Below are 21,570 nucleotides of genomic sequence, written 5' to 3' on the forward strand. Positions count from 1 at the left end.
TGCAAACTATATGAATCAACACACACACAAATGAACATTCAGTCACACAAACACACACATATATATGCTTATGCACTGTAAAAATTAAATAAGACTTAATTAGATTTTATTTATTATATAAATATGATATAAGGGCGTCACGGTGGCTCAGTGGTTAGCACTGTTGTCTCACTCCAAGAAGCTTGTTCGAATCCTGGCTGGACCAGTTGGCATTTCTATGTGGAGTTTGCATGTTTGCGTGTTGGTGTGGGTTTCCTCCGGGTGCTCCGATTTCCCCCACAAGTCCAAACATATGTGCTATAGGTGAATTCAATCAATTAAATTGGCCGTAGTGTGGAGTATGAGTGTGAATGAGTGTTTCCCAGTACTGGGTGGCAGCTTGAAGGGCATCTGCTGTGTAAAACATATGCTGGAATAGTTGGCGGTTCATTCCTCTGTGACGACCCCTGATGATTAAAGGGACTAAGCCGAAGAAAAATAAACAAATGAATGAATATGATATAAAAATACAACTCTAACAACTCTATTATTTAATGTATTATTATTATTATTATAAAAGTGTATATTATTTATTTAGGTTTCTATTTTTATAAATAAAATATTTCATTTTATTATAAAGATTATAAAATAAAAACTACTAATACTTTAATAAAACTCTAAAATCTCTGTTATATTATAATTGTTTATCAGAAGATGCTTGATTGACAGAAGGACATCTGTCACAATCACTAGTGCATACAAATCTGCCACCAAAAGTACTACAAATCCTGTCATGCATCACACACTCACACCTGTTCCGGTTCTTCTTTGATTAGACCCACAATGTTGGAAGCTGCTCAGGGACTGATTACATGGACCATAATACAGCACACAAACACACAGACTATGCTGTTGTTATCTGTTAAAACTGTGACATGTGACGTGTTTTCCCTTGCCTTGTCTAGCCGTGTTTTGACCGTTGCTTTGTTTTATTGTTTATCCTGCCTGTACCGACCACTTGCCTGTTCATTGACCACAATCCTGGACCATCTACATGTATCTGTTTACCCCTGTTTTAACTGTTGCCTGCCTGACTAATCTTATAAATCAACTGCAGGGGGATCCTCAACCCTCTTGTCCAGCGTCCTAAAGTTACAACATCATTGGCTACTTAAATAATTAAATTTGATAAACTGAAAAAATTATACAAAAGGAACAGGAATAAATACATTTATTTATCATAAATAATTATATTTAATTCTATTTATTAAATTATATATTTCATTATAGATTACTCACTTGACTGACACAAGGACGTGGTTCAATTTAAGGGCCTCACACAACGTCTTTGCTCCCTTGGCGCCAATATTGTTGCCCCGGAGACTAATAAAAACAAGATAAATTTGATGTAAAATCCTTCATTTGGATTGATTCATTTTGTTGATTCAGTGTTAAGGATCAAAGTCACAACAAATTACATTTCACATTCTGTTCCCTTCTTTTAAAATACAATAACAATATAATATATAAAAAGTGTAAAAGTCTCTGACTCAAGTGTGGTGAGGGTTCGGTTGACGAGGAGAGCCCGACTGAGTGGTTTAACTCCTTTACTGCTTATCGAGTTATCAGCCAGACTAGAAAAGAGAGAAAAACGAGAGTTCAAAGGTTAAAGACTGTAATAATATGTCTGTGTATCTGTGTGTTATTATAAATAATTAAAACAGAAATGATAACTTATTTTAGTTTACCCTTTTTAAAACATATCTTGTTGAGTGATAAACCATATATATGTACTTTAAATGGTAAACACCGTGAAAGACTTTCTACATTTTCTTTTAAACTTTTGCAATGAAAACAAGAAAATAGATAATAGTACAAATAAATAACATAATAATAAATATAACATAATAAAATAATAACAAATAAATAAAATAAATTTCAAAATTATCAAAATAATAATATCATAAATAATAAATTTACCTTAAGTAGTAAAAAAATTGTAAGAATGTAGTTGTTTAGATTGCAACTATGCAGTTTATTTAGAAAGATAGTGACTGTTTTAACTATTTATAATTTCTGAGATACAGCATGTCGGCATCCATCAGCCTGTCACACTGAGCAGAGCAAAGCCGGTTGACGTTGTCTATCCACAAGATGGCGACAGAGACCACATAATAAGCCCTTAGAGGAGAAAACTCAGTGTAAAACTACAAACTACAGCTGATCAAATCATTATAATTCTGGTAAGTGACTTTCTAAGTCGATCTCTCTCTTTTGTATGTTGTAGTGCTGTATTTATACCACAGTAAATGTAGTGTGTTGAGTGTGAGATGGGACTCACATATCAGGAATGAATGTATTTTGTGTTGGCCACTCTTTGTATAACCCTGAATTACTTATTGGTTGGCCATCTGTTTGTTTCTAATGAGTCTCCTGTTTTCGTTAATGCAGTCTAGTTCATTAAACAGAAAGAAAGAAGAAATGCCTGCATGTGTTTAGCATTTATCTTTATCGCAAACACAACAATAATGGCTTTATTCAGGGTTAATTATTGTGAAATCCTGATTGCAACAGAGAAATACTGGAAAATCTTGGTAGACTGATGGCATTTCATGCCGTTCAGCCTTATAATCTTGAAATGTCAGCAAAATCACCTGTTTTGTCATCACTTTAGACATTACGCTAGAGAATATTTCAACTACTAGCTCTAAAGTGATGTTGGTGAAGTAGTAATGGTTTCTGCTGTTCTGACATCAGCTGCAGATGTGCATGAATGGCGGAAGAAAGTAGTTCCTTATGCAAAATGATTTTGAGACTCTCCGTGTTTGATTTTCTTTTTTATATATATACACGATTATGCCATCGAACTGTTGTATAAACGCAATATCACACAAGTAGTAGTGTGATATGGCTGTATATAGTTACTGGTGGGACAATAAGGCACTCGGCCTGTGGCCTCCCGCTAACTGACGCCTCCCACCAGTGCCGATATACAGCCATATCACACTGCTACTCGTGATATTGCTCATACACTCATATAGATCTTTTTCTTGGCTGCTGCATGGAGAGCACCATAGCGACCAGTGTCTTCCGGTAGAATGTTTAGAACTTCCGTTTACAGTGTTTACAACTGGTAATTTGCGCTCCGAAAATGGGTTTCAATAGCGTTTTGAGTGGATTTTTTCAACTTTCCAAGGTGTGTGTTAAAGCTGTTATAATCTGTCAGATGTGGTTCAAGCGAGAGAGAAAAACGTGTTCACGTGTCTGCTGTCAGAAATACAGTGTGTGTGTATGTGTGTGTGTGTGTGTGTACCTGACCTGTCAGCTGTTAGCTCAGCGGCTCTTCAAAACACACACACACACACACACACACACACACACACACACGCACACACACACACACACACACACACACACACACACACACACACACAATACTTCACTGCATCATAGAGCAAACCAGATTACTGGCATGAAACTTAACAGAAGTCATGCAATTTACAAAAATTACCAATAAAAGTCCATTACTGATCTGGCTGATTTGCATGTTGATTCTAATCACGAGCAGTTTGTTTCATTTAGTGTGTAGTATTTACCACGGTTTGTGTTCTTCTGTCATTTCAAAATGTCACTGTAGTTTCACTTTGTCACAGTTATTAAATCGGTGTGTTAGTAGGCCAGTACAGGCTATGTGTGTGTGTCAAACATTATGGCGAATTACATTTGTTTGGGTTGGTTATATATTTGAAATAAAGAGAAAATGTTGACTTTAGCAATGACAAGACTTCATTTAAACGGCACAAGATGCTGTCTGACACCGAGGGGGAAACGCCTCACAACAGTTGTTTTCCATCCTATTAGATTGCATTTTTTAAAATGAACAGTCCAGGAGGTGGCACTGATCGAGAGCAGGATTAGTTTAAAGATGATAAAAGCAGGTAAAATAGGCTAAAACTATCATTTCAAAGCTGTCCAAATGTGACTGTTTACATGCATCAGCTAAAGACCGGAAGTTCTTAGCATTCTTCTTGCGCATACACGCAAAGCATAATGGGTAAATTTGCGTTCTAGTCGGCGCCAATAGCCTAGTGTTTAAGTGCGCCGACATATAGCACCATGGTGCTCATGGCGACCCAAGTTCGATTCCCGGCTCGACGTCCTTTGCCGACCCTTCCCCTTTCTCTACTCCTAATACTTTCCTGTCTGTAACCTCCACTATCCTATGCAAATTAAAGGTGAAAACCCCCTAAAAAAATATTTAAAAAATTAAATAAAATTTGCGTTCTAAGAAAAAGGTCTATATATATATATATGTATACAAAATCTTAATAAAATCTATAATAGTTTATCCTGGGTACTGAATATACCTTAGCATCTGAATATGGCACTCTTTAGCACTCAGCAGACTTCCCAATAGCTCCATGGCGCCCTCTTTAAATTCATTGTTTTCCATTCTACAAAGTAGCAGACAAGACGTTATCAATGAACAAAAAAAGTACCAGTGCTTCTTTACAGAAAGAGTCCATAAACATGCGTGTTTTACCTCAGCTTACTGCAGTACAGCAACTGTGGGAGGAGCCTCTTGAGGGAGGAGGAGTCCAGGCAATTGGATAGCTGCGTCTCATCAGTACACGAGTCTGAAACCAGCAACAAATAGGCGAGAACAGCACAGACTCCGCCCTTCAGCTTCCCCCGCAACCCACAGCTGATCAGATCATCCTCTACAGATCTGAGCCACTCGCCCTGCTGCAGCTCCGCCAGGCACGTCACCATGTTAACGCTACGCATGCTTACAGCATCGCCTCCTGCTGCCGCCACTGTAGTCTGAAGCAAAGTCATGGCCGTGGTGCGCTGGGTCACCTGCTCATCACGGGAAACACCCAGTGGACCGCCGAGCAAAGCACCGGCTGTGGGCGACAGTAGACCTGAGAGGAAGCGCATGAATAGGTCCAGGCTGCCCTGTAATGTGGCGTCCGATTGGTTGGTTTTCTGCAGCGCCGCACGGTAGTGACTGTGAAAGCCAATGCGGGGCCAGGAAACGCCACTTTCAGAGAACAAATCAAACATGGCGCGCCTTGAAGACACGTAGTAATAGAGAGCACCCAGAAACTCCTGCACGGATGTGTGGGTGAACTGCCATGCCGTGTTATCTGATGACCAGCTCTGCTTGCGTTGGAGGATGCGGTAGCCGAGAGTGCCGACCTGAGGCGGTACGTCAACACCATAAGTTCGCAATTCGCTCTCGACGAATGTATATCGTCGCCGTAAGAGGCTATAAAAAGCAAGGCGACCCAAAGTGTTCAATGTTTTCCTGATGCCTCCACTTGCTGTGTCAGATCTGGAGAGGTGTGGCCAGCAGTAGTGGGCGTAGACTTCTGTTAGGGTTCGGGGAAGGGGCGTGGCTTCCGATTCTATCTTTATAAGGCGCGACAGCGTCGTTACGATTACATGGCAGAGTGCAGGGACAGACGACAAAATGAGCAATAGTTTCTGGGAATTCAGGTAAGTCCAGACTTGGGAGGAGAGATCCTGAGGTATGTCTGTTTGAGATGACGAGCTCTCTACTGAGTACACATCTAATGTGTTTGTGATACAATGATTAGTATAATCCTTTATTTGTGTTTGCGAAAGAGGCGGGGCTTCGGTTACGCGATCAACCAATCCCGCTGGAACCTTCGCCCCGATTCCTGGCCTTGACAAAAGCCAAAGTGTTGCCCCTGGTAACAGGTTACCTCGTACAATGTTCGCAATAAGATCCGACACTGGAATTTCGCGACGAGGGTCGCTAGTAGGCGGGGCATCTGCAAAATCCAATGTTTGTCGAAATTCCTCCAGTCCATCCAAAATGAGCAGCACTTTGCAGCATTCATTAAATATGATTACATCCATGTTATCATATGGAACAAACAGTCGCAGTAAACGCTCGACTGATATCCGATCGTAACTGCTTAGTTCCCAGCATGCAATGGGGATTGCAAGACTCAGCTCTGGATAGATCTGACCGCTGCTCCATAGGCGGATGAAACGGCTGACCATTCGGCTCTTTCCGCTGCCGGCCACGCCTACTGTGAGCGTCACCCGTGGGGCGGTGCTAACCCTCGTCAGAGGTGCGATCAGCTTATCCAATCCCAGCGCTCGACCATGAAGAGGCCCCGCCCCTCTATTGACTGACACCTGTACGAGGTCATGCTCTCTCTGCTGAAGGTCAGAGACAGATTCTATGAGGAGGATAGTGAATCCTTGTGAGCTACCGCCAACCTGCGCAAGTGAATTTTCATCCTCTTTGAGCCACTGCAGGAGAGTGTCTTTATATGGTCGAACCACAGAGTCTGAAAAGAAAGAGAGAAAGATTTAACACTGGAACTAACAGAATTATATAACGACGAGAATGGCCATAGGATTCTGACATTCTCATATAAGATACGTCATATTTACATTCAAACCTTCTATTGAGGTTTTGAATTAAGCTTTGAATGTCACATTTTAGGAAGTGATTACCCTAAAGTACGAGCTTTTTAGTAATACAGTTCAAACCAATTCAATTCAAGTTTATTTGTATAGCGCTTTTCACAGTAATTATTGTTTCAAAAAAGCTTTACAAAAGGTGCACATTATTAGTTTATTTATTAGTTACTAATAACTTTAACTATTAACTAATTACTATTAGCTTTTAACAGCTAAAGTTATTATATATAAACATGTAGGTGATGTCTATGTGTAGATGTTTAATGAAGTGTGATTGTGTATTTATAAATACAGCCTATAAATGTGTAGAAGTTACTAGATTGGCTGTGATTGTGTGCTCACCTGTTTGTCCAGTAAGCAGGAGAGCAATTTTTTACCGAATTGAATATGTTTTTTTGAAAGACATGTGTGAAGTTACGTTATTTGCTATCAGAAAGTTTGTTTGTGTTAGCAGGAAGTTGCTAGGCAACAGACGCATGCATATTCAAAGGCAAGGTAAAACATAGCAGAAATGCATATGGTCAATTTGACTGTTACATTAGTAAAAGGTAGAGAGGCACTTTTGTGTTTTGTAATTGAAATAAAACACTAACATTATCAAAATATACACATATTTAAGATTATTATAGTTATTCTATTATAGTTACTTACTTTAACAAAGTTATTCAATTACAATATGTAAAAACAGTCAAAATGTCTGCCTTGGTAGTTCTAGTCTTAAAGGGTCATGAAACCCCCCTCTTTCGATTCAAGTCTACCTCAGAATTTTTTCAAAAAATGCATCATAATGGGCGTGGAGCGCTGCAACCAGAGGGTGGAGTGGGAGTGGCCGGCAGAGCAGGGGAGAAAGAGGAGAGAGAACAACTGTTGTCAGTTGGCTCACAAAATGAGACACAAACTGTGAGGAGACGCATGAGTTTATAGTTTATAAAGTTAAAATTCAAAGAAATAAACAGTATTTTAATGCCTTGCTACATTTGTTATTCGTAATTTCATATACACACAACCACAGTTTATATAACTAAAAGATAATCATGTTTATATTAACACTACAAATGAGGAGGACTTCTCTCCTCCTCAATCCCCAGGTCTGAATGCAGACACAGTGGATAGCCTATAGCAGTGCAGCAGGTCTCTTTCCCTGTCTATTCCAATAACTAGCCCTGCCGGTAACCTGGAGGATGTTAAACATGTGCGAACACAGCAGCGCGGATATAGGCGATGTGTCTGAATGGTAACAAACTCAACTGATAAAACACATTCTCCAGTTGTCGTACAGCTCTCTCAACAAAAATGCTTGCTGCACACACACAGCTTTGCTGTATCGGCCCTGACAGCATCACAGTGAAAAACATGCAACAAACCCCGTGGATCATGGAAACAAACACATACGACCCTTCATGAACAGCTAAATACTGTGTGCTGTATGCGGAGTCCATGGAGCCAGTCAATATCATAAGGTCTCACAGCTTGGCAGGTCTGTCTTACCTTCGGAAAGCACATGCAGTCATGAATCATTAAGAAGCAGGCTCTTTTCATAGGATAAGAAAACTCTGCTATAAATAATAATGAGAAACTGACGCATCATCATGATGATGCGATTTTGATCCCGCTCCAAAAATTATTTTAAACCCGGAAGATGAAATTAGCTGACAAAAGCTCCAAATTATCCAGTTTTCCCCACAATTAAAGCTAACAGGGGCTAACATTCTCTTAAATGATGCTCAACACACACAAATCTGTAAAAATCTCAAAAAAGCAGGGTTTCTTAAACCTTTATAGGGCACCTAGGTTACCCCTTTTTTCATATTTAATATAAGTCTTTTTTGTCTCCAGAATGTGTCTGTAAAGTTTCAGCTCAAAACACCCATCAGATTATTTATTATAGCTGTTTGAAGTGTCTATATTGTTGCTCTTTTTTTGTACTGGCCCTTTAAGGCTAGTCCTCCCCGCCCACCGTTCCCACCTGCCTGTCAGCAATCGCCGCCCTCGGCTGCCTCAGGAAGCAGATCTCATGTAACGTGTGTGAGAAATACTACAGTAAGAACTTTAACAATCAGTATTTGATGAATTTTTTGTGGAGTTGCAACAATGAGTCACACACAATGTCATTACAAAGTTCACGCACACACACAGCAAGGACACACACATAACGCAGACACATATACACACACACATAGCGCAGACACACACACACACATAGCGTAGACACACATACACACACACATAGCGCAGACACACACACACATAGCGCAGACACACACACACACACAGAGAGAGACAGCGCGTTAAGCTTTGCACTCTAACAGCTTGTAAAGTAGAGTTTTCACCATAGGTGCCCTTTAAAGTCCACATGAACCGGAAGTTGTGACCGTGAGCAAACAGTGGGCATGGCTTGTTTTTTCTACTGCAAGCTGATTGGATGTAGTAAAGTAGACATTTCATTCACAAATGGGTTTAAGAAGAGTTATTACAATCTAACAGACTCTCCTCCTGATCACCATTTCTGTTTGTCGTCTGACAGTTGGAGGGGGCGTGGTTAAGTATGTTAGCCACGCCCAATACCTCAGACAGACCTAATCTGAGAATTTAACCGAAAACAAACAGGAAGTGCATTTTCAGATTTCAATTAAAGATTACAAGGGGAAACCATTATGTTTTTCTTACGAACACACACAGATGAATTTTTCAGCACAAAACTAACAATGTAAGCTAACAAAATCAATATGGTTAGTTTTGATTTCATGTGTACTTTAAGCAACCTGCCATAGAAAAAACGAATTGTAGCAAAGTAATCACACACACTTACCATGTATAGTAACAAGGTTGTACTCAGTCAGGTATGAACTCTGAAGATAAGCCTGAAGTACAGCACCATGCGGATCGCTGACACTCAAGACCTCGACCAATAAATGCACTTTATCCTTCAAAGATCCCATTTCCTGGATAAGCCCCGCCTCCTGTGTGCTGAGCAGGTCTGCCTTTCTCAACTGATGGACCACATTTACCAAGATGGAGGTGGATAAAAAGCGATGCAGCAATGGCTGGTGTCTGCGTAACCACCCAGGGTCTGAGGAACAAGAACATTTAAAGGCACAGTGTGTCATTTGGGCCACTAGAGGGAGTGTATTCACAACAAACAAAGGTGTATTTGGATGATGCGGTGACTGTGTGTGGAATCAAGGGAGTTGTAGTCTTCATTACATCCTAAGGGACTCCTGCAGAAGTCATGTTGATGGATAAGCAAAGTATTCAACACTTCTATTCAATTCTTTATAACATTTGCGATGATCCAAGCACATAGGTAAGCAACATATTTAATGTTGTGTATATATGTTTTTTAGATATTTTAATACAAACATCTTACATATTGTGACTTTAAACTTTCAGATGTGCATTTAGGTGAGTAATGGCTGATATTAAAATAATGTATTGAAATGTGTTTCTATACAGTAACTCCACCTTCCATCCTTTTGCTAGTCTCTTGTTTTGGAGCATTGGACTTCAGATCCAGGTAGCAGTACTCCTGCCATGGGATTTGGGAATGTCTGTCCATCCCAGATTGCGCTAGAAAAGTGTGTCCAGGTGTCTGTGTGTTTGAGCGTCATTCAATGCGACCCATGTTCCTGTAATACAGACAGACAATGCAAAATCAGCAGCAAAGACAAGATCAAAAGGATACAGTGGCCATTGTGGTTTTAGAGGATAAACTGAAGAATAAATAGAGCTCGAGAATCTACATTACAGCGAGTTGCGGTGTCATGATCATCAGCGATCTAACCACCAGAGGTCGCTGGTAAACACTCACATTCACATGGACTACAAATCGGCCATTTATGGACTACATATTCAGTCATGCCACACACCTGCTCCAAGTCTCCACTGATTAGACTGCCACAGCTGATGCTGTTTCTGGACTGATTATTGCACTACATAAACAGCACAGAAACATTCACTATGGCTGAGTCTTGTTATCTGCTACAGTGCCATTACAACGCGTTTCCTTTGTCTGCCTTTGCAGTGTTTTTGATCCTTTGCCTTGTTTGTTTGTTTCATCCTGTTTACTGCCTGCCTTCTGACCATCTGCCTGCCTTTTGACTACGACTCTGGATTGCCCTTATACATCTGTTTGCACCTGTGTTGATCATTGCTTGCCTGACTGCCGAATAAAACCTGCATGTCGATCCTCACCTCTGTTGTCACTGTCACTCCACGTGTTACATGCGGTCTGTCATGTTTGTGGAGTGCACAATGTAAACTAATGGAAATCACTAGTGATGGTGAAATGAAGCTTTTTGAACCAGTGAAGCGCTCGAATCAATTGTATCGGAAAAAAATTCGTTATTCGAAGCTTTCTAAATCAGTGCTCGATGAGGACCTCTTCTGGTTAGAGTGTGGGAAAGCACTGTGTTGCAATAATGTCAAATGTTCACAACTGACCAACTCATTCATGTAGTAATACAACAACAGTAATATAAACAAATTACTCTAGTTTTTACACATAAGGCTTGTTACATTACACAACCGATGACTTTTAAATCCAATGTATTCAAAAGTACTTACATTTATCATATTACATCTAGTCCCGTTTTTAAGCGGGGATCGAACCGGCAATTCCTGCATGGGAGGCGAATGCTCTAAGGAGGAGGCTATGTGAGTAATGCTTTCGGGTTGCAGTCGCCAGCTGGCCTCTGTTAAACACTATACTACAATATGCAGTGGTCTTCTTTAAAGATAGTTGTAAAAAATACGCTAATACACTTTAGTATGCTTCAAAAGCTTTTTACTATAAATTACTATTGTATTTTAGTTTAATTACTGGTGTATGGGACCGGTGCAGTGCTTTGAAACATTAGAAATGTATGTAATCGATGCCTAATTTCTCTCTATACACTAACCCATGGGGGTGTTTAAACCTTTGAATCAAAATTCGAAGCAGTCACGTGGGTATAGGCGAAAATGAAGCTTCGGACGTCACTGATCACGTGATGATGGCAAAACGAATCAAGCTCCGGTACACTGCTTCACTGCGGCATGTATCGTTTTTTTCGTACATGCTTCGAAGCCTCGGCGCACAACGTCACATCACTAGAAATCACAGCAGAAAAACAACGACTGTTTTATAGTAATATCCTTTAAAAAAACATCTCAAACACTCTGTATGAAATGGACTAACCTGTATATACCTTTATAAACACCCTTTGTGTGTTTGAGAAGCTGATAATATGCCAGGCTTAAAGGTGCAGTATGTAATTTTGACACCCAGTGGTTAAACTAGGTATTGCATTGCTGATTTAAGGCTCGTTTAAATCGTGATCTAAATATAAGCACAGGCATGCGATTGAAGGAATATTTTCAATATTAAAAGTAGTTTTTGGTTTGTTGAAATTAATATATTAGAAGCGGCTTCTATTTCTCACAGCTGAACAACAGAAAACACGATGAACAAGGATCACCTCAGGTACTTCTCATGTGCCTTATTCAGTGTTAAATGCTAACAATGTGAGTTTGAATGCCATTTTGCATGACTTTTATTGTCATACTATTGAAAGCAGCAGCAGATAGTTCACCTCAGATCTTAAAAATAAAATACATCATATTAAATCATACAAAACTTTAGAACTGTGACTCAAAGCCAACACACATCAGTAATTCAGCATATTTAATAATGTTAAAGAGGTTTAATATGTAGTAGTTAGATTATAAAAATTACCATTTCGTTGGAGTGCAGTGAGTGCACTATTCTGTGCTTCTGAATGGCTGAATATTTAAATTTATGTCATGTTTTGTCTGGTACAATCAGCCAAATTGCTTTTCGCAGTGAAACTAGTCACATAGCATGTTGTTAGGACACGGGGTTACAATGTAACCTGCTCACCAATTGTTTACATTCGTAATATTTCTATTTTTTTCTAATTAATAACCTAAACAGCAAAATCATGAGTAAAATGTACTTAGTTCAGAGAGCATTTGGTTCCTCTTTAAATAAGGGCAAACAGGTTGGTAATAAGCTGCTGTTTGTGAAGTTGCTTAATGATCTTCTGCTGAGATTTTGAGAGATTCAATGTATTATATTTCAGCTGATTTCATCTAAGGCTATGACTTAAAGCTGCCTTCACACTACACTTTTCTCCCTATAGACTTCCATTCATACGCACACGAATGCGTCAGACCGGAAACGCAATGTCATGCGTCAAGTTTCGAAGTTCGCTGAGTTGGAAAGTTCAAGCTTGGTGAACTCTGACCAGCGAAATCGCATCACTTGACTGCGTGAGACCAATCGATGATCAAAACATGACCTCTCTAGACAGAAATTTTAAATACTTTTTAAATGTCTAATCATCTTATTTAATGCCTCCCCTTTTCGCAGCGACACACTACACAATTTCGCAAGCTCAAACTCTAGTGTGACCGCAGCTTTAGTCAGTTGTAGTTTTGTGTTTCTCTTCTGTGTTTGTTTATTAATATAAGGTGTTCATCATCAGTGTTCAACCATCACCTAATTAATCCTTTGTCTCATTAACTTGAGTAACTTTAACTCAATTCAGCGAGAGACCAAATACTATCTAAACTGAGTAAATTTTACTGTGGAACTGAATCCGCGTCTCATTTCGGAGTCTGCTACTCTCCACCTGAAGTCGCATTGCAGTCACGGGCGCACGATTTGAGAGCCTTTCTGAATGAATGATTGAAATATGCTGCTTTCCATCAAGGTAACCCAGCGTGCTGAAATATAATTGGCTAAACTGGAATTGGGCGGGTTAAAAGAACCAAAACAAAGACAGCCATTCCAGCACATTTTTCGAAGCAGAATATCTGACTTCAGCATTGTTTTTCAGATAAACCAGAATGTTCACTTAGCACGTTTCTGAAATATCTGCAAACACATGATGGTATTTTTATGCTTTAGAAGAGTCAAAAACTCACATACAGCACCTTTAAGGTTAACTAGGGTAATTAGCCAGGTCATTCTATAATGATAGTTTGTTCTATAGACAATCGAAAAAAAATAATGCTAATAATTTTTACAATAAAATGGTGTTTAAAAAATTAAAAACTTCTTTTATTCTAGCCGAAATAAAACAAATAAGACTTTCTCCAGAAGAAAAAATATTATCAGACATACTGTGAAAAATCCCTTGCTCTGTTAAACACCATTTGGAAAATATTTATAAAGTGGAGAAAAAAAAGAAATTACAGGAAGGCGAATCCTTCAACTGTATATGAAATAATAATTCAATAGAGATCAATGGGAATCAGACTCCCTTTTCCTAGATACCCAGAAAAGAACAGTAATGTGTTCCTAAAATGGATGTCAAAGGCTGTTTTTTTTTTCCAGCATTCTTCACAATATCTTGTTAGAAACTAACACATACAATTTTGGAACCACTTGAGTGTGAGTAAATGAGAAACGAAGCCTTAAATAAAGTGACAGATATTCATTCCAGAGCACGTCAGTTCACTGGATGCCAAAACTGAAACTCATTAACCACATGCATCAACAAACAGCATGTTGCCATGGTTACAGCATGACCACTGTAACACACAGACGTGAGGTGCGGGTAACGTGTCTGAAGTGACGAGAAAACTATTTATATCTTATCGCAAAATAGACATATTTCTATTAAACACACTATGTTGAGATACAAAAGGGCAGAAGTGAAGAGTTTATAAATGGAGGGCACAGAGAAACAATTCATCTTTACATTTATTCATTTTCCTTTGGTTTAGTCTCTATTTCAGAGGTCGCCACAGCGGAATGAACCACCAACTAGTCCAGCATATGTTTTACGCAGCGGATGCCCTTCCAGCTGCAATTCAGTGGGAAACACCCATACACTCTTACATTCACACACACACTCATACACTACAGTCAATTTAGTTCATGCACTTCACCTACAGCACATGTGCTTGGACTGAGGGAAACTGGAGCACCCGGAGGAAACCCATGCCGACATGGGGAGAACATGCAAACTCCACACAAAAAAGCCAACTGACCCAGCCGGGACTTGAACCAGCAACCTTCTTACTGTGAGGCAACAGTGCTAACCACTGAGCCACCGTGCCGCATGTTAAAGTAACAGAGAGAAATGTGATGTCAGCACAATGTTTGCTCCAGCAGACTTTTATGCAGCAGCTACTGAGGTTAAAGCAGGAACCCACGAAGAGCAAACTGAAAACCTTGATGTTTGAGACATTTATATGAACAAGTTATGAATCAGTACATCAGTCAAAGATATTAAAACATCTGTCTTTCCATTAAAGGGGCAGTTAACCCAAAAATGTTAATGTACTCACTGTTTACTCATTCTCAAGTGGTGGATCCAAACCTTTATGAGTTTCTTTCTTCTGTTGAGCACAAAAGAAGATATTTTGAAAAATGCTGAAAATTGGTAACCATTGACTTTCATAGTATTTGTTTTACCTACTGTGGAATTAAATAATAACCAGCATTCTTCAAACTGTCTTCTTTTGAGTGCATCAGAAGGAACAAACTTATAAAGGCTTAAAACTACAATCAATTATGAGGTAATTACATTTTTGTGCGAACCATCCATTTATTTAATTCTGAGGCACAAGTTTGGCACCATTTTTTTTTTTTTTAGATTTACAAAAACCAAATATATTCTGTATCTATTTTTCCTACTATGAAAGTCAATGGTTACCGGTTTTCATTTTTGTTCAAAATTTAACCTGGAAGTGTTTCCAAACCTTTTCCAAACCGGTAACCATGGACTTCCATAGAAGAAAAATAAATACTGTGGCATTCAATGGTTACCAGTTTCTGACATTCTTCAAAATATCAACTTTTGTGCTCAACAGAATAAAGAAAGTCTTAAATGTTTGAAACAAGTAAAGGTGAGTAAATGATGACATAATTTAAATTTTTGGGTGAACGATCCCTGCGTGTATGTATGTATTCAGTACACACACTCTTCATAGGATGTTTTCATATCATCTTTCAATCTTTTACCAATGCTCCATTTATTTAAAGGGACAGTTCACCCAAAATTTTTAATTTACTCACTATTTAGTCTCCCTCAAGTGTTTCCAAACCTTTATGAGCTTCTTTTTTATGTTGAACACAAAAGAAGATATTTTGAAAAATGCTGAAAACCGGTAACCATTGACTTTCATAGTAGGAAAAACAAACACCATGAAAGTCAATGGTTACCGGTTTCTGACATTTTTCAAAATATCTTCTTGTGTGTTTAACAAAATAAAAAAGCCTTAAATGTTTGAAACAAGTATGAGTAGGATGAATAAATTAATTGAGAATTGAAATTTGTGGGTGAACGAACCCTTTAATCAGAAATACAGTAAAAAAAAAATGAAATTAAATTAAAATGAAAAAAGTTAAATATTATTAATAACATTTAAATGACATTTTTCATGAACTGATTTTTTATTTTTTATTCAAATAATCTGTAACATTAAAAATGTCTCTACTGTTTATTACTAAAATAATTTTTACAGGTCTCCTGGATCTAACTAGAAGTATAAAACAAGATACTTAAGGTTTAGTACTGTACCAGAGCAGCAAAAACAAATGGTGTTATTAGTGTCAACATCATATAACACTTACTACAGATGTAAACTCATTCACATACTGCATGCTACTTCCTTTGTGACAGCTTAATAGCAAATTTCATGCAATAATTAATTTTCCCATGATTATTTTTTAGCAAGTGATTGACTGAACTCCTAAAATACACATATTTACCATGGTAATTGCACACTCTATAATAAGTCAGTTATGTTTAAATGTAAAGTGCTCAGCTGAATGAAAAATGGTTGAGCTACTCCTCTGGCCTTTCTGGCATCTGGCCCTAGAATACAACAGCAACCACTAGTCACTCACCACCCTTAATATCAGCAATACCTAGCAACCATTCAGAATTCCGCAGTAATCACTAAGAAAACCCAAGAAAACACTCTAAATATCCTAAAATGTATAAAAATGAATGTCAAGTTAAATGAAGAAATAATGGACAAATAAAGACATATTTAAATGTGTCTATTTAAATTGTGTTTTTAAATGTCATTTAATCAAGCAATAAAACAATGCATTTAACTTATTTTGTTTAAATGTATAAAAATAGACAACTTTATAACCAGTGTTGGGGAAAATTATTTTGAAAAGTTATTTATTATTATATATACAGTTGAAGTCAGAATTATTAGGTCCCCTGAATTATTAGCCCCCCTGTTTATTTTCCCCCAATTTCTGTTTAACAGAGACAATATTTTTTTCAACACATTTCTAAACATAATAGTTTTAATAACTCATCTCTAATAACTGATTTATTTTATCTTTGTCGTGATGACAGTAAATAATATTTGGCTAGATATTTTTCAAGACACTTCTATACAGCTTAAAGAGACATTTAAAAGCTTAACTAGGTTAATTAGGATAACTAGGCAGGTTAGGGTAATTAGGCAAGTCATTGTATAATGATGGTTTGTTCTGTAGACTATAGAAAAATATATAGCTTACAGGGGCTAATAATTTTTACAAAATTAAAACTTTTGAAAAAATTAAAAACTGCTTTTATTCTAGCCAAAATAAAACAAATAAGACAAATATTATCAAGTAATAAAATAAAACAAATATTATCAGACATACTGTGAAAATGTCCTTGATCTGTTAAACATCATTTGGGAAATAATCTATAAAAAAGAAAATAAAAATTCAAAGGGGGCTAATAATTTATTAACTAGTTTTATTAACTAAATATGTTTTTTAGTTACTTTTTAAGAAATTTTTTTTTTTGAAAGTATGTTTTTAAAATGTCATTTAAAACTAAGATTGTAATTGTAATATATTATGTTTAAAAGTAATTTTATCAACAATGTACAACATATGCCTCTATTTTAACAGTCTAGCGCAAAGTCTAAAGCACATGGCACAAAAGCATCAAAGGCGTCCGAATCCACTTTTGCTATTTTAAAGATGGAAAAATACGGTCTGTGCCCCGGCGCATGGTCTAACAGGGTTGTGCTGATTCGCTTAATGACTTCTGGGTGTGTTTTGAACATAACGTGCATTAAACCAATCAGAGTCTCATCTCACATTCCCTTTAAGAGTCAGTTGCGTCGCACCATGGCGCATTAGTTATTTACATGGCGGACTTTGTAAAAGGGAAAAACTGAACGCTTCACTAGCGAGAAAACAGTTAAACAGAGCATCTGCAGTAAGAGGATGAAGAACGAGCCTCCTCCATTCAGCCTCTTTACTTTACTTTTACTCCTTTACTTTCGAGGAGTAAGGAAAAGGTGGAATCACACTCCGCTGAAGACATCCATTAGCCAACATATTTAATTTAGTTTGTTAAGCACAAAGATTTGTTTCAAAACTATTTCTAAACTCAGTTCTAATGTCCAGCAAATGAATAAATGAACAATAATAACGAAGTGTGGTCTGTTCTTATGCCCCATATGGTGATGCAGACGTCTCCAAAACCCGACAGGTGGACAAATCTAAACTTGTTTTTATTCAATCAAATATAAATATGCATTTAATAAATAATACAGCTAATAATATTAACATTATACTAATGCCGATTGTCATGAATAAACTGATAAAAGCCTCCCGCACATGAAGAAGGCATGGAGGCAGTGTTTTTTTTTATTTATGTAGAAAATAATAATGTTTGCAACATTTTAATCCTTTAATTGAACCATTTTTGGTTCCCAAAGGAACTTTTTATTGACCTTTCAGCTTTTTTCATAGTGTAAAAAATATTTTAATAATCAAACTAGTATTTTCCACTATGAAGAACCTTTTGATAAATGGAAAGGTTCCATAGATGTTACAGGTTCCACCAATACAGAAGCATTATTATTTATTTACTGAATTGAACGCTCTCCAGCCGCGGCGCCTAGACTGCTGCTGCACTGGAAGTTTGGCCATAGGAAAAATGGTCGTGCCAAACTGAGCCTGGTTTCTCTTTAGGGTTTTTCCTTCACTTTCTTCAATTGGTGACGTTTTTTCCTCGCCACTATCGTCACTGGCTTGCTTGGTTTGAGACTTGTGGAGCTGTGCATCGATGGACTTTCTCTTCAGTGTTTGGACTTTCAGCAGTGAAAATTAAACCACACTGAACTGAACTTCAACTCTGAAAACTGGACCGACACAGTTTTAATTTACTAGAACTTCTATGTGAATCTGCTTTGACACAATCTATTGTAAAAGCACTATAGAATAAAGATTAATTGAATTGAACTTAATATTTATTGGGGTTTTAAAATAGAACAAAAATGTAACAAATAAAAATGAATAATAATATTAATAGTAACTATATCCTACCGGTCAAAAGTTTGGGGTCCGTTTTTTTATTATTCATTTTATTTAATGATTTAGATAAAATTGTTCTGTTCATCGAGAATAATAAAGGCATTTATTAAATGTAATACTTACATAAATGTTAAATACGTATTTATTAAATATTTATTTATTACTTATTGTTTGTAGTTTTTGTAAAAGTATGTAAATTATGTAAGTATGTACATTATTACTCCAGTCATTATTGCTTTAATTACTATTAGATTAAAAATAATAATAATTATTATTATTTATATTATTATTATTATAAAAATAATAATAATAACAGTAATAACAACAATAATAATTAATATTAGAGTGATTTCTGAAGGTTTATGTTACTGAAGACTGAAGTAATGAAGCTGAAAATCCGTTTTTTAAATCACTGGAATAAATGATTAAATTAAATAATAAACTACTTTTGTATATATTTTATAGTGCAAAACATTTCACAATTGTACAATTTCTACTGTATTTGTGATTAAATAAATTCAGCAAGAGAAGCTTATTTTAAAACATTTCAAAATCCCACTTTAATAACCCCCCTGAATTATTAGCCCTCCTGAATTATTAGCCCTCCTGTTTATTTTTTTCCCAATTTCTGTTAAACGGAGAGAAGCTTTTTTCAGCACATTTCTAATCATAATAGCTTTAATAACTCCTCTCTAATAACTGATTTATTTTATCTTTGCCATGATGACAGTAAATAATATTTGACTAGATATTTTTCAAGACACTTCTATACAGCTTAAAGTGACATTTAAAGGCTTAACTAGGTTAATCAGGTTAACTAGGCAGGTTAGGGTAATTAGGCAGGTTACAGTATAATGATGGTTTGTTCTGTAGACTATCAAAATAAATATAGCTCAAAGGGGCTAATAATATTGACCCTGAAATGTTTTTTAAAAAATTAAAAACTGCTTTTATTCTAGCCGAAATAAAACAAATAAGACTTTCTCCAGAAGAAAAAACATTATCAGACATATTTTAAAAATTTCCTTGCTCTGTTAAACATAATTTGGGAAATATTTAAAAGAGAAAAACACATGTAAAGGGGGCTAATAATTCTGACTTTAACTGTATGTATATATATTTAAAGTGTGCATGCATGAATAACAAGCTTTAAGAGAAAGATGGATATTTTGATTTATTTAAATATTCGTCGATTATGGTTTCTTTTTTTTAAAGTGAGCCAATGTAGAACATGTAGACAAAGAAAAAGCAGCACTAAAAATAAAATAAAGTGTTTCTATACAGCAGGTTTAATAAAAACATACAACAAAAAATATTAGCACACACAGTGATGTGTTGAAGAGAGTGAATACTCACAGTTGCTTCAGTCTGTTTCGGTGAATCTAGAGACTCAGCAGGTGTGTGTTTGTTACCCTTCGCTCATCTCTACTCTACTTCTCATCAAGCTCATCTTCATCCTCCGCTCGACACTTTCTCTGTTTGAGTGTGTTTTTTCTTTCCCTCTCTTTCGATCCTTCCTGTCGCACCTCCTTCTCTTCCTGTGCAGCAGGCCACAGATGCACTTTTAACGTGTAGCATCGTCTGACATGCTGTCACTGAGTGCACAAAACCACACACACACGCAGACAGACAGACATGCAAACGCTTCCACATGCTTTACATGAACTGTTGGACTGTGCAAACAATAACACAAAACTCCTATTAGTCACACAGGAGTACATCAGTGTGAAATTAATAACAGATATACAGAAGTCATGTATGCGAGCAGAAATACACCTCATATCAGGCAAAAACCCTCAAACTCGATTTAGGCCACTAAATACACACACGTCTCAAAAAAGTGCATATGATGCAGACAGGACAGGAAGTGCTGATTAAAGAACAGGAAGAAAACAGAGACTGACAGAGACAAGTGAGACAATTATATATTACATGTACTATACATATATACACTACCTGACAAAAGTCTTGTCACCTATCTAAGTTTTAGGAACAACAAATAATAACTTGACTTCTAGTTGATCATTTGGTATCAGAAGTGGCTTATATGAAAGGCAAAGGCCTCTAGATTACGCTTATTTAACTAAAATAAAATATGATCATGCCTTGATTATTAATTCTTTCATTAGGACAGTAAGGTCTGACTTTGCTTAGACAAAAGTCTTGTCACTTAACAGAAATAATGTCCAGTATAGAATATAAAGTCATGCTGCAGTGGAAACAGAATGAATATTGTGTCTGACTCCATCATGAGCTTGGAGGACTGCATCCATACATCTCTGCAATGACTCAAATCACTTATTAATAAAGTCATCTGGAATGGCAAAGAAAGCGTTCTTGCAGGACTCCCAGAGTTCATCAAGCAGAGTTCATCAAGAGTCTTTGGATTCAGCTTTAATGCCTCCTCCATCTTACTCCAGACATGGTCAATAATGTTCATGTCTGGTGACTGGGCAGGCCAATCCTGGAGCACCTTGAGCTTCTTTGCTTTCAGGAGCTTTAATATGGAGGTTGAAGCATGAGAAGGAGCGCTATCCTGCTGAAGAATTCGCCCTCTCCTGTGGTTTGTAATGTAATGAGCAGCACAAATGTCTTGATACCTCAAGGTGTTGATGTTGCCATCCACTCTGCAGATCTCTCGCATGCCCCCATACTGAATGTAACCCCAAACCATGATTTTTCCTTCACCAAACTTGACTGATTTCTGTGAGAATGTTGGGTCCATGCGGGCTACAATAGGTCTTCTGCAGTATTTGTGATGATTGGGATGCAGCTACTTCCATCCCTACTTCCAGCAGGGTAACGCACCATGTCATAAAGGCAAATCA

At 37.2% G+C, this 21,570-nt stretch overlaps 1 protein-coding gene across 1 annotated transcript in view; it reads right to left on the minus strand.

Moving 5' to 3' along the window:
- nlrc3 (NLR family, CARD domain containing 3) overlaps positions 1 to 20,306 on the minus strand; it is a 36,256-nt gene extending 15,950 nt beyond the window's left edge. Inside the window, exons 1-8 of the mRNA XM_056450855.1 lie at positions 20,099 to 20,306; positions 9,907 to 10,070; positions 9,254 to 9,514; positions 4,523 to 6,308; positions 4,347 to 4,433; positions 1,530 to 1,613; positions 1,279 to 1,362; positions 1 to 6 (exon numbers count right to left, since the gene is read on the minus strand). The exon at positions 1 to 6 is cut by the window's left edge and continues 78 nt beyond it. Coding sequence (XP_056306830.1) covers positions 1 to 6; positions 1,279 to 1,362; positions 1,530 to 1,613; positions 4,347 to 4,433; positions 4,523 to 6,308; positions 9,254 to 9,514; positions 9,907 to 10,000 — 2,402 coding nt within the window. The 5' untranslated portion in view covers positions 10,001 to 10,070; positions 20,099 to 20,306. The remainder of the gene's footprint in view (positions 7 to 1,278; positions 1,363 to 1,529; positions 1,614 to 4,346; positions 4,434 to 4,522; positions 6,309 to 9,253; positions 9,515 to 9,906; positions 10,071 to 20,098) is intronic.
- Positions 20,307 to 21,570: the final 1,264 nt, after the last annotated feature.

The sequence above is a fragment of the Danio aesculapii genome, chromosome 24 (genome assembly GCF_903798145.1).
Source record: "Danio aesculapii chromosome 24, fDanAes4.1, whole genome shotgun sequence".
In the NCBI taxonomy this organism is placed as follows: Eukaryota; Metazoa; Chordata; class Actinopteri; order Cypriniformes; family Danionidae; genus Danio; species Danio aesculapii.